Below are 14,192 nucleotides of genomic sequence, written 5' to 3'. Positions count from 1 at the left end.
GGCTGTGGGGAGGGAGTGGGTGTGGGGAGCACTCCCACAGGGACTTGGGACGTGGTAGATCCTGGGCCTAATGCTGGTGTCTGAGCCATAGGACCCCAGAATTCCCAGACCAAATGCAGTTCTAGGGTTCAGATGGATTCAGGGCCATGGACTGAGGTCCCTACCAGGGTCCTGTGCCAGTCCTGCCTGCCCAGCCCAGGGACTCGTGAATGTGAAGGACAGTGAGGGACACTGGGACCTGGAGTCCACACATGCTCCTGGGTGCTAAGGACGTCACAGAGACCACATGGAGACAGATGCGAAGGTTACGCTGAATGGGCCAGCTTGGCCTGTGTTTAATGCCATCAAGGAAGGGACCTGCCCAGAGAAGTCACTGCTGTGTGGGGTTCACCACTTTGCCCACAAAGAGGGGAATCTCAGTCTCGATATCAATGAATAGGGCAAGGAATGGGCGGTTAAATACCACCTCAGGGGGAAGAGACATGGGAATGGCTTCCAAAACGGTGGCCCCTGCAGCCTCGGTTCCTTTCTCGTCCAGGGTCAGCACAGCCTTGTGCACAGCCTAAGGAGAGATGTGGACATGGGTTCTGACCTGTGTCTCACACCTCGCACACCACCCAGTCCAGACCCACGCTGCAGACAGCTCCAGGGACGGCCTCCCTAGAGCGTCTCAGCAGGAAAGTCCTGCTGCCCACCCACCCTCACCACTGGCCACACAGGCCTCTGTCTGTCCAACCCTAGCTTCACCTGGCTGCTTCCTTCGTCTCTCCCACCCAGAGCTCAGAGTGGAGACGCCCTGCACTCCATGTCTCCTGCACGTGGCTCCCCCTCATTGAATGCTGGGAGCTCGTTGGACAGGTCTGAAGGTGACCTTCACAGGACCCTGTTCCCACCGTGTGCAGACGTGCTGCACTCATGTTTTTCAGTATTTTCTCTTTCGTGAACAAAAGGCTTTGGGAGGAACTGATGTTCCTAATTTAGATTTGGTAGTGAAACAGCCCTTCTAGATGGTGCCTGTGGAAAACTCTAGAACATTCTCTGAGGTCAGTAATTCTAAACTGAGTGGAGAAATGAGCCCCAAGGACTCCTGGGTTCTGGGTGAAGTAGAGAGTGAGGGTCTGAGAGACACCTCTGAGCAGTTTCCCAGCACATGAGCCAAATGGGAGGCCGCCTTCCCCACTGTCTCCTGCACCCGCCCTCTCACGAGCCCTCAGAGCTCAGCCTGGACCTTAGTGGTGATGTGGCCCCTTCCTCAGCCCCATGCCCCAGCTATGAAGCCCAAGATCCACTTAACACCCAGAAGCCACCTGGGAAAATGCCCTCATTGGGTGACCTCACCTTGGAGACCTTCAGTGGGGCATCCTCGGTGACCTTGGAAAGGTCAGCATTGTTGCTGAAGACCGTGGTGATGCCCAGTGCTCTCAGGACTGGCTCCAGGTCGTAGGTTCCAGAGATGGACAGTTTGGGGAAGTATATATCTGCAGAGCTGCCATGAGGGAAAGATCACAAATAACGATTTCAGCATCTTTCCCAATGTGCCAGAAATGCCATGGGAGGCTGGCTTCTTTTCTGGCTTTTCCATCCACCTTGCCCATGCTCCACCCACAGCAGGATAGACGCTCCTTAGTGTGTTACACTCTTGTTTCTTCTATGCCCAGTGACAGTGGAGTTTAATATCAGTGGATTCCCCATGTCCTGGAAGAGGCTGAATTGCCTCTTCCAGACGCTCTGCAGGCAGATGCAGAGTGAGCTCCTGGACTCAGAGACATCCTGTCCTGTGTGGTTGGTCATCTGACCTCTGCAAGGGACACACCTGGACTTCATCTGTGCACAAGCAGCAGAGTGCTGTCCACCTCTCTTCAAGGAGAGAAAATGTCCCCTGATGCTGAAGGCTGGACCTCTGTTAGTGTCTGGCCCTCAGGCTCTGCAACTGGTTCTGGCCTTGGCCTGACCTTGTGGTCTGTGCACAGCCTGGTTCTGGGTCTTAAGAGGAGCCAGCTGGAGTGGAGTGGTGACCCCTCTGCTCACAGTCGGCCTTGCCTTGTGTCTGCTGTGTTTCTGTGTCTCACACTGTTCACCACTCTTCCGTGCAGCAGGCCCTGCTCACTGCTGATGCCCCAGTGTTTCCTGACCCGAGGGCCAGGCTCTAGGGTGATGGACACCTAGGAGTGGATAAACCACTGGTCTGGGGTCAGAGCCCTGGAGCCTCCTGCCTGAGTGTCCATCACTGTCTCATGCTGGCCTTCACTGTTCTGGACCTTTAAATCCAGACCTTCCCATGGCCATCCTGGACCCTCCACCTTAATCCACTGTCCACTGTGCCAGAGTTCGACCCATCACAGGCCTTGGTGCTGTGGCCTGTTCTGCTGTGCTGTCCCTGCACTGGACACTGGGGATGGGGAAGGTCTGTCTTCTGGGGAGGACGTCCCCAAACAGTGTGCGGGCTCCCCACTCTGAGCACTGTCTCTTCCCAAGCCCCTGCTGCTTCTCCCTGAACTGAGCACACTCTGTGTCTTTCAGGCCAAGGTCACACAGTTGGCTAGGGCTAAGAGCTGCTCCCCCACCTCCCGCCCTCCTGTCGTGTCCTGATGGTCAGCCCTGACATGGCTCAGAGGTTTGGGCTCTTGGGCTAGTCCCCGCCTGAGGTGTCACCTTATGTCAGTATTGCACAGGAACTGTTTAATGATGCATGTGGTAAGTGTGGCCTCCAGGTGTGGCATCTTGCCCTGGTCTGGCAGGAAGAAGATGGCGGTGGCATTGCCCTGGTAGTCCATCAGTAGGACCCAGCTGGACAGCTCGTTGTAGTAATGGACTCGGAACATGCCCAGCCGGTGCATCATGGGCACCTTCACCACGGTGTCCTCATCCACATGGAAGTCCCCCTCGCTGGTTTGCTCTGGGTTGAAAGGTTTGTCCCACTTGCCTGGATTGGAGGGGGACACAGGTGATTGGGCTTAGGTTTAGGGAGGCCAGGGGATCCAGGAGACTCTGGTGTCTGTGGTGAGACTTGAAGCTCAGCTGTGTCAAGCACAGGAGATCTGTCTGGGCTCAGCCGTCCTGGCCACCCTGGGGACTCAGTGATGAGAGGACATAGGGAATTTCTGTGTCACATGGGAGGCTGCCCTCCTGGCTGATCAGGGGACACCTGCATTTGCATATATGATTATTAAGAGGAGCATTACAAAGAGAGTTTGGATTATCAGTCATATTTTGGCACCTGCTCACTGAGGCTCCTCTCCTCTGTGAATCTGCCTCCCAATTAACCCTTTGGGGGCACTGACTGGTATGTGTCCATGGGAACCAGCTGGGCTGGCTGTGCAGCCTTACCTTTAAAGAGAATGTAATTCACCAGGGCGAGCACGGTGTCTTTGTCCAGGTCTTTCACCAGATCCACAATTTTCCCCTGTGTGCCCTTCTCCACGTATTTGTTGATCTGCTTCTTGGCTTCTTCGGGGTCAGTGAAGTCAACGGTGAAGGCCTCTGACTGGTACAGGTTCTTGACATCCGTCGAAAATGGCCCCAGGAGTTTCAGGCTCTCATGGATAAACAAGCCACTGCCTGTGGTCAGCTTGAGCTCGTTGCTGGGCTTGTTGAGGGTGTGGAGGAGGCTCTGGAAGCCTGCGTGGATGTCTGCCTCTGGCATCTCTGTGATGTTGAAGCCCAGGCCCTCCAGGATCTCTGAGTGGGTGGGACCCTTGGTGCCCAGGGAGAGCATGGCAAAGGTGGCGGCGATGTTCACAGGAGAGAAGAAGATATTGGTGGTATTGGATTGCTTAGCCAGTTCCTGGTACAGGTTGAAGGCGAAGTCAGCCAGATTTGGGGTGATCCTGTAAAAGGCTGGGGGTTTCAGGTCCTGCTGGGAAGCAGCAGTCTCCTGAACATCTTCAGCCAGGTGGCCGGGAAACAAGCAGCACAGGCTGGCCAGCAACAGGAAGCCCCAGGAGAAAGAGGACGGCATTGTCCTGCAGGACAGAGAAAGGGACACAGCCCCAAGGCAGGGCCACAATCATCCCATCGGTTCCTAACCATGCATGAGCATCAAAGCCCTGTGCTGTGTTTTTGCCACCGAACAAAAATGAGTCAAGCTATAGATGAGGTACAATAGTGCCTGCTGCCCAGCCCTGTTCCTTTGTCACACTGGAGCTCTCTGCTTGTCTCAGCCCCTGTCCTGTGCTTACATAGGAGGTAGCAGAGCCAGGACCAGTCCTGGAAACTCCTTGGTCCTCCTTCTGCCTGCCCAGCAGACTGGCTAGGAGGACTTAGCTAGGTCTTCACAGGAGCCCTGCCATGGATGGTCTCAGGAGCTGGGGTGAACACCCACCAGCAGGGGCAGTCAGGTGAAGGAAGTGTATCTCAAGATTGGGATGAGGCATGAAGGAGTGGCATGGTCTTTGGCTGAGCCTTTGAGAGCAAACTCTGCCTTGGGAAGGTCACAGTCAAGGTCACACCTAGGAGCACAGTCAGTTTTTTTCCCACAAACTCCCTCTGCTTCAAACATCCTGAACCCAGTGCACCTACATTTATATGACCTGTGCGCTCTCTCTGTCTCTCTGTCTCTCCTCCCTCCTCCACATACACACACTGTTTTGTATTGGTACTGGTGCTTAAACTCAAGGCCTGGATGCTATCACTTAGTTTTTGTTTTTGTTTTTCGTTGCTTTGGTTTTTGCTCTTACCACTTGAACCATAGCTCCACTTCTAGAATTTTTTGGTGGTTAACTGGAGATAAAAGTGTCTGGGGTTTTCCTGCCTGGAATAGCTTTAAGCCGGGATCCTCAGGGTCCCAGTTTAGAGGCGTGAGCCACCACTGCCTGGCTATAACCTGCTCTCTTTCCAGATGGACAAACAGAGGGAAGAGTGCCTGTAGCCTACCATTTACTATTTTCACACAACTAAAATTCCCATCTTGGTCCTAATACTAAATACTACACGTGGTCCTGGCACAGAGCTGCTTTCTTCCCAGAACTCTGCTGTTGTTTTTTGCTGGCCTTCAAGTCTCTAAATAACCCCCAAAGAGCTGAACCACATATTGCATAATACATCTTGACATTTTGGCATTTCTCTTAAACTAGCCAGTGGAGATGGTGATAAATTTAGTTCTGTGTTTTTCCACCTCTTTTAGATTTCTGTCTGCACTGTGGCACAGCTCTCTGGAAAGTTCCTCCCTTCACAGGCCTAGTGACCATGGGGAGGTCAAATACCCCAGATAGGGAAAAGACCCCTTGAGTTACCCTGGCTTCAAACCTGGACCAGACCATTGCTCTGAGCTAGCACTGTCCTTGGTCATCCCTGTCCTTAGCTATGTGATTCAGAGCTCAGAGAGGCCTAAATCATACAGGTCCTTATGAACAAAGCTGGGTTATCTCAGCTTGCCTGAGCAGAATCTTTAAAGAACTGAGCTGTGGAGCCCCTGCTGGAGCTTCTGGGCTGGGGGAGGAGGAGAAAGGGTGACTGCACCTCCACCCACCTAACCACGTCCTGTCCCATCCTCTCTGCTGCCCTCTATTCTCAGTGAAGGGTCTGTGACCCAGAGAGGGTCAGGTCTGGTCACATCTACCCAGAGGGCCAGAGACAAAGCAGGACAAAGCTTTGTCTGTCCTGCCCTTGACCACAGACCAGGCGGCAGGATTGAGCCCTGCTGCTGAAACCAGGCCACAGCGAGATCATTTGCATCCAGGCACTGAACAAGCGCTGGTGTGGGCCCGCCCTGCCTCTCACTGCTGGCCCCTGGGCAGAGCCTCCCTGAGCCTCTGACTCCACTGTGGGAGGAGAACCTCTGAAGGAAGAGCAGCAGCACAAACAAGACCCTGACCAGGCGGGCACAGACACGTGCCGAGGCCTCTACCCCTGGCGTGAACGCTCACCCGAGACCCAGCCAATTGCTTCCTGGATACCTACACCGTTCCCCTTGGCATAAACCAGCTCCTGCTGAGCAGTGGACCACCCCTGAGCCCGAAACATTCCCCACACAAGAACATTTCCTGTCTGCCTCCTGACCCCAGGCGAAGCTCATGTGGAGCACCAGTGCTGCCACCACCCCGAGCACCCTGTGCGCCTCCATCCAGTCCTCCCTCAGCGCTCACCCCGGGACATCCAAGCTCTCATCGTACAGTCTTCTAGGAGGAAACACTGAGGCCAAGCAGGTTTAGTAACTCACGACAGAGCCAAGTGGTGTAGAGCTAGGACTTTATCCTAGAAATTAAATTCTAGAACCTAGCACTCCACCTTCTCTGTACGCTAAGGTGGAGTCAGAAGACGTGGACAGCAAGGCTTGGGGGTGACCTGGTTGCAGGAAGAGTGACAGGGCCGCTGTGGTAAACATGACAGGCCAGGCACCTGGGAGCCATGGAGGCCAGCAGGCAGAGGCCCCATGAGGGTCTTCCTCATGAGATAGGGATGAGCCTGTGTCCCTGGCGTCCCCTCTGGCCTTACCCTATCTGTACACAGAGCAACCCCCGCCCTCCCACCTCCCTGCATCCCAGAAGTGGTGTCAGTAGCAAGAGGCACCTTTAAACCCAGGCACTGCTGTGGCCCAGTCTTGGCTTCCCTGGCCTGGGGGCAGGGCATCTCCTGCCAAGCCTATGCCTCACCAGGAGACTGCCCAGGAACTGGGAGGTCTGGGAAGAGGGCAGGACCACAGGGCCTGCGTTACCATGACCACCTCGCCTGGCTGCAGCCAGCCCTATCCTGTCTGCCTCCCTGGGGCCCAGGTCTGCTGCCTGCTGGGACCCGGGGGCCCATTGAGCTCTCCCCGAGGGCGGGCATACTTACGGCTCACTGTGCCAGGGGTGTCAGAGACAGATGCTGAGGAACACAGCCCTGTCCTCAGCTGTATTTAAGCAGGGGATGGAGAGGGGTCTGGGGAGGCTGCTAGTGAATATTAACCCAGGTCACCCCAAGTAGCAGAAGAGCAAACAGACTTATGGACTAAGTCCATTGGCTAAGTGCTGAGCCTCGTGCCCGCCCACGCTGCTGTCATCCCATGGACAGTGCCTGGCCCTGGGCCCCACAGCCATGGGGAGTTGTGACACCCTGGCCAATGTCCATATCTTCCTGGGCCCAAGGTGGAGTGGGTGGCACTAGTTAGATGGCCTCCGGGAAATGATATGGCTTTGCCTGTGTGACCCGTTCCCCCTGTGTTTTTGGCTGAGGTCCCATATTCACAATGTGCTGGTCAGGACATACACAGAACTTGAGTACAGGGCCCCCTGTGTGGGGGAGGGGCTTTGATTGGGTCGGTCCAGGCGCTGTCCACGCTGCCATCCAGCAGCTCTGAGCAGGATGAGGTGCCATGTCCCCTGTCCTGGCCTGTTTCTGCCTCTGGGAAGCCCAGTGAGATGCATTGGCCACCTGACTGTTTCCTGGGATGGAGACCTCATCCAGGGCAGGGCTGGTGGCTTTGCAGTCCAAGGTCAGAGCCAGTGGGACTTCACTGATGGTGGACTTTTGTAAACCCTGGATGGGGGCCTGACTCTCCTGTGTAGCCCCGGGCTGGCCCATGGCCAGGGCGGCTATGCAGGTGTGGGGTGGACCCTGGAGCATTTCACACTCCTCTCTCTCACCAGCATGGCAGTCCCTCCATGGTGAGCTCTGCCAGGGGGATCATGGGGCTGTCCAGTTCCATGGTGGGGACCTACTCATTGTGGGAGAGACTTCGGGTATTTCTGAGACCTCTCTGTGCCTCCGTGTCCCCATCTGTAAAACGGGGACCATGACAGTAGGTACCTTGGTGGTCTGTGGGAGGCCTGGATGCAGAGTTCAAGGCCGCCCAGAGCCTGGTGCCCAGGGCGCTCAGGCAGTCCTTTGTCATGGCGCCTGGTGGTGGGTGGGGTTGAGGTGCTTCCTCTAGGCACACTCTGTGTGGGTGTCCCCAGTGACTCTGTGGGAGACTCTGCACCCCACTCCCCTTGCAGGAAAAGGGACACTGGCCTCAGCGATTCTCCTTGCTCTCTCTCCCATGAGGCCCCCATCACTGGCTTCTAGTCTTTGTCAAGGCTCTGTCCCTGCGTGCACTCAGGCTTGGGAAGCCAGGCTGAGGCTGGGCTGCAGGCTGGCCCCTATTCTCTGCTCCTCACCCCCCCTCCCATCTTGGGCCTCCAGTTTCCCATCTTATAATGGCCTCTCTGGAAGCTGCGCCTCCCATCTGTGCTAGGTGGGCAGCCACAGGTGCCCTGTGTGTCCTGTTTTCCCACACTCAGCACCTGCAGGTAGGTGAGTGGCCTAGAGGTGCTGGAAGATCCCCTACCTGGAATTCCTGGTGTCTCTGTCGAAGCTGCCTGTAGCCCAGACCTCTCCTCAGAGCTGGGCAGGTCAGATCAGCACTCCCAGGGCTGCAGTGAGGGCCACGTACCACCCAAGCTCCCAGCTTCCTCTTCTGCCAGCATGGCCCAGGGACGTGGTCCAGGAAAGGCCAGGAGCTGAGAGAGGAAGGGACCTCCCTCTGCAGGTGCACAGGAAACCAGCTCTTCCTGGCCCTGGCAGGCCTCTGGGCCACCTTCAGGACCTGCCGTGTCTGAGCTGTGTGACCCGGAAAGATGGCTGCCCACACTGACTTCTAAGAGGAACTGTTCCCCAACCTCCGTTAGAGGAACAATGGCACTTGCTCAGATCTCTAGAATAACAGGCTTTGCCTTCTGGCACAGAACCCCGCCCAGCACCTTGGCAAGGTTTCCTGGCCAGCTGCAGAGAGAAGAAGCCTGCCTTGCCCTGCAGTGCCCAGCAGCAGCCCCTGCATCTGGCAAGGGGCTGTGTGCTGTGTGTGCCAGGGGGGCCCTGGCTGAGTGCAGAGAGGGTCACAGGTTGGCGCTGAGGCGTTGGGAGGGAGAAGGACACAGAGTCGAGGCAGCTGGGAGTTGGGAAGGGTGAGGAACTGGCTTGATCTGTGTAGTCAAGGGCTGCATGCTCAGCCCTCACTCTCCCCTGGCTCATCGAGGGCTCTGATGATCTGGGGAAATGAGCAAGGATGCAAGATGTGATGGGTCTCACAGATGATGGGGCCCATACTATAGGGGTTGACCCGCAAAACAGGCCTCACTGGGGACATCTTGCCACTACTTTCTGACATCATCTACTTTGTCTTCTGAGCTGATTTCCCACAGTGAACGCATCCTGGGGACATCCCATAGGCTAGTGACCCCCCTTAGCCTAGAGACAGGAGCCATGTGGTGTGAGGTCACAGTGCTGAGCACGAACTGTGACGTGGCAACAGGAAGGACAGATGGATGCGCTAGGTGCTCAAGGGAGGCTGTCCCAGGAGACCACAATCTACCTGATAAACACGCAAACAGAGCAAAGCTGTCTTCAGTGGCTGAGGCTCTTTGGTTCAAGTCCCATTCCACTACCTTTTTGTGAGCTCTTAGTCAAGACACCTAAACTCTGTTACAGAGTTGTCCTCTCTATGAATAGGGCCATAAGGGCCACTCCTCCTGTGGGATGGGGAGGTGACAAGGTGGCATGGATTCAGGCAGCCTCTGGCCCATCATGGCTGACAATCTTGCTAACTACCCGTGGTCTTGGTGGGTGATGGACCTGGGAAGTCTTCCTGATGGGGCTCAGCACAGTGAAGTCTGTGTTTGGCCCCAGCTAGAGGAGCAGCATTCTCCTCAGATCAAGGTTCTACTTCTCCAAAATGGAGCCCGTTCCCCTTTCAGAGGACTCCTGCCCATTTCACTCCCTGAGGATGTGGGCTGGGTGTGCTTCGTATCTTCCTGAGCTCCAGTGATGTACTAGGGCCATGTGGCACCCTTGAGCACGAAGACACACATTCAGAGAAGATCTTCCTTCCCCTCTCTGAGGCTCCGCTTCCCCATCTGTAAGGCAGCAAGCAATGGGCTTCTTTCTCACACTGCTATGAGGCAGATGGAGAAAAGGTCTGGGGGAAGTTTCACACAGAGTCTCTGACGTTGGCACGGTGGCCACCCTGTGCCCCTTCTCCAGCCTGCTGCGTCAGCCTCTGTCTTCTGGGAGAGGAACTGTGTGGCACCATCTTCTTCCCTCCTACTTGGCTCTTGCCAATCCCCCCTTTGCAACATCCTGGTTGTGGGTGACCTGTGGGGTGGTTTCCTGTGTGGGGACAGTTCCAGCATGTTCTGGAACAATATGCCTACTCATCGCTGCATCATGTCACCACACATGCTTCCCCAGCTAGAGCAAAGAAGGGGAGTCTGTGGGCTGTGGCCAGCAACAGGGTGAACAGAGGCAGGGAAGATGAAGCTCAGCTCCGCCCCTTCCACATGGAGGTAGGGAACCTCTTCTTGGCATGGTCCTTCCTTGCACCTTGCTTTATCTCTGCTCTTTTCATATTCTGAGCAGGAAGGACATCGTGAATCTGGCAAAGGTTAAGAGTCAACCTGTCCCATTTCACTCTACCCAGGATGAACGTTCTGGACAGTTTGTCACTTTGCCCTGTTGAGTGGGCTCTTTCCACCTGCGGAGGTTCCTGTTGACTTTTTCCCCTCTATCAATGGCACTGACACTGCCCACCCCACCCCCATCCTCTCCCATCCCAGGACATGGGGTGCTGAGCTCCTATTGGGAAGAAAAACATCAGGGGGTGGCCAGGACCTCAGGGAAGCGCAGGCAGGGCTGGCTGGGCGAGCAGGACTCCCCTGGCCCCAGCGCTGAGGGAAGGCAGCAGGCCTCTGGGCCTTGTTGTCCATAGCTCAGCCCTGGGGAGGTGGGTCACACCACGGAGCTGTGCTTCCCGGAACTTGCCCAGCTCAGAGGCTGGCAGGAGGTGGATCCATTGGCCCTGTAGACTTTTCTTGTTTACCAGAGCATTTCTGTTTGCTTGTCTTCTCTGAGTCCTCCACTGCTGTCATTTCCAACACACACTCCAACACTGGCGTCACCTCTTCGATCCTCACAGACTTGTCCAAATCACGTACTGCCTGCTAGGTTCTAAAGGATGTAGTTGGATCCACTAACCCAGCACAGTACACCCAGGTACAAATTGGCCAAGAGGGTTTGTGGCATACCACAAACACCAACAAGCTTTGGAGAAAACAGAGTTTCATGAGGGTGGGGGAGGGGCAGGACAATAGGGTACAGAGCACGTAGGAGAATGGGAGTTGGAAGTAGGCTGAGCTCCACAAGATGAATCAGGACCCAGGCCTTTATGGAAAAAGAGCCTTCTTTGGGGCAGGGAAAACAGATACAGCTGCAGTGATTGGAGCCCAACACACAGCACTGGAGTCAAGCTTATGGTTGTCCAGGCTTTCTCAAACCTTTCAAGGTATAAGATTGTGCAGAAGGAAGCTTCAATTCCAGACATGATCCCTTATTCTTTCTTAGCCTTTCTACATCCATTTTGATTTTGATGTTAGTGACACTGAGGCCTAGCAAGTTAGCATGATGCTGATCGTATCCTCCTCCCTTCTCACCTCCCTCCCTTCCTCCATGTTTGATGTATCACAGCTATTTGCACACACCACCTCTGTTAACGTGACAGTGACAGCCGATGTCCTTGCACACTTGGCACCTGCTCTACTTGACTCTGAGCATGTAACACACTGTCATTGTTCTCCTTACATGGCACCTCTGAATTTCATACTTTAGTGATTAGACAAGTCAAAGAAGGATCTTAGGGGGCCAAGCAATGAGCACTAGGCCACCACAAAGCTGATAAAGGATGGAGAGACATTCTTTCTTTTTAGTGTGAAAATACTCTACAGAGGGATTGCAATTGCATGGGCAAGATAATGAGTACATTTCTTATCAAGAATTGTTGCCTCCTCCTTTGTTTCCCCTTCCCATCCCTTCCCATCCTCCCCCCCCCCCAAAGCTGTAAAGTTCGTTTTTGAAATAACAACTTGTACGTCTCATTGTTGCAATGGGTCCACCCGTATCTCTATTTAAACGATTTGTTTTTTCCCCTTCCCATCCACAAATTATAGTGACATCAAATACAGTGAAAGCAAGTGTTATACCATGGGGGAGGGATATACAAAGCAACAAAGAAATACTCTTATAAATGTGTTAGAAACAATTGCATGAAAAAAAAACATTTGAATACATATCTTAGGGTTCATTTCCCTAACATCAACTTATCTGACCTTTTCTACTTGACTCAGACATATACTAGTTATTGCAAATAAGAGAAACCATGGGACCTATGTTTCTTTGGGTTTGGCTTATTTCACTTAATATAATTTTTTCCAAGTCTTCCCATTGCCTAACAAATGAGGCAATGTCATTCTTTCTGATGGAGGCATAGAATTCCATTGTGTATATATACCACAATTTCTTGATCCATTCATCTACTGAGGGGCATCTGGGTTGGTTCCATATCTTAGCTATGGTAAATAATGCTGCAATAAACAGTCGTGCTGGTAGATTTAGTGTGGTCTTGTTTGTGAACATTTGGGTAAATGCCCAAAAGTGGGATTGCTGGGTCATAGGAGAGCTCTATGTGGAGTCTTTTGAGGAACTTCCATACTGCTTTCCAAAGTGGTTGAACAAGTTTACACTCCCACCAACAATGCAGTAAGTTTCCCTTCTGTCCACATTCCCTCCAGCATCTGTTGTTATTAGAGTTCTTGGTTATAGTCATTCTAACTGGGGTGAGGTGGTATCTCAATGTTGTTTTGATTTGCATTTCTTTTATGGCTAGGGAGGTTGAGCATTTCTTCATGTGTCTATTGGCCATCCTTCTTTCCTCTTCAGAGAAGTTTCTCTTTAAGTCTTTAGCCCACTTATTTATTGGGCAGTTGTTTCTTTGAAGATTTGTTGTTGGGGGGTTTAATTTTTTGAGTTCCAGGTATATTTTAGATATGAGACCCTTGTCTGTTGTATTTCTAGTGAAGATCTTCTCCCAATCCGTGGGCTTTCTATTCATATTGCTAGCTATGTCCTTTGCCATGCAGAAGCTCTGCAATTTCATGCAATCCCATTTGCCCAACCTTTCTTTGATTTGTTGTGTTTCTGGGTCTCTATTAAGAAAATTTCGGCCTGTGCCAAGGAGACCTAGGGTTTCTCCTATTCCATACTGTAATGTTTTCAGAGTGTCTGCTTTGACTCTGAGGTCTTTGATCCATTTGGAGTTAATTCTGGTGCAGGGTGATATATAAGGATCTAGCTTTAGTTTTCTACAAGTAGTTAACCAATTTTGCCAGCACCATTTACTGAAGAGGCTGTCTTTCTTCCATTCTATTTTTTTTAGCTCCCTTATCGAAGATTAGATGGCTTTGGGTCTGTAGGCTCATTTCTGGGTTTTCAATTCTATTCCATTGGTCCTGAGGTCTGTTCTTATGCCAGTACCAAGCTGTTTTGATTACTATGGCTTTGTAGTAGAGTTTGAAATTTGGTATTGATATTCAATGGAGGGAAATTCTAACCAGGCTTTGTGACATTGGGGGATCAGGTGGAGTAGCATATGACCCCAAAGCTTGGCTACATTCCTAGACTGCAAGTAACTACAGGGCTTATGGTGAGACCAAAACTCAGTAAAAAGATTAAAAAGAAAGAAGGAAGGAAGGAAAGAAAGAAAGAGGGGCTGGGGAGGTGGCTCAGTGGTAGAGGGCTTGCCTTGCATGTCTGAGGCCCTGGGTTCGATTCCTCAGCACCACATAAGCAAAAAGAAAAAAAGCCAGAAGTGGCGCTGTGGCTCAAGTGGTAGAGTGCTCGCCTTGAGCTGAAGAGCTGAGGGACAGCGCCCAGGCCCAGAGTTCAGGCCCCACGACTGGACCCCCCCCCAAAAAAAAAGAAAGAGAGAAAGACAGAAAGAAAGAGAGAGAAAGAAAGAGAGAGAACGAAAGAAAGAAAGAAAGAAAGAAGGAAGGAAAGAAGGAAGGAAGGAAGGAAAGACAATACAAGAAAGAAAACAAACTCAGTTGCTTTGTTTGTGAGCTGGAAGAGAAGACTGGAGCGAGGAGGGCAGGCAGGTCGGTAGCTTCCACCACACCTAGTACTGCCCTTCCCCTTTTCCCACTGAGGAAAGGGAAGCAGGTCCTGGTGAGGAAACAGAGGGAAAGCTGAGCTGTGATGACCAGAAGCCCCCATTGCATTGTACCTGCTCCTCCTCCCAATCTCTGGTGGTCCCTTAGGGCTCCCCTTGGCCAGGACCTGGCCTCTCACCTAGACCTCCTTGCCCCACCTATTCCCAGAAAAGCAACCTGAATTCTGATTGCTTCCTGGCACCCTCTTGGCCAATCTGTGTACACAGCTCCGTAAAGAGGACTTGGCACATCTCCTGG

The 14,192-nt window shown here is 53.0% G+C and overlaps 1 protein-coding gene across 1 annotated transcript; it reads right to left on the bottom strand.

Annotated features, from left to right (window-relative positions):
* Positions 1–305: 305 nt before the first annotated feature.
* LOC138833104 (alpha-1-antiproteinase-like) lies at positions 306–6,871 on the bottom strand. The gene is made up of 5 exons (XM_070031431.1): positions 6,772–6,871; positions 3,328–3,962; positions 2,653–2,923; positions 1,339–1,486; positions 306–562 (listed from the first exon to the last, which is right to left on the bottom strand). Exons 2-5 carry the CDS (start codon positions 3,956–3,958, stop codon positions 371–373), a joined length of 1,242 nt encoding a protein of 413 aa, XP_069887532.1. The 5' UTR covers positions 3,959–3,962; positions 6,772–6,871; the 3' UTR covers positions 306–370.
* Between the last annotated feature and the right edge of the window lie 7,321 nt (positions 6,872–14,192).

Source organism: Dipodomys merriami, unplaced genomic scaffold (genome assembly GCF_024711535.1).
Source record: "Dipodomys merriami isolate MVZ:Mamm:240054 unplaced genomic scaffold, mDipMer1.0.p SCAF_200, whole genome shotgun sequence".
NCBI lineage: Eukaryota > Metazoa > Chordata > Mammalia > Rodentia > Heteromyidae > Dipodomys > Dipodomys merriami.
The sequence above is the reverse complement of the archived record's forward strand: the minus strand, read 5'-3'. Positions and strand labels throughout refer to the sequence as shown.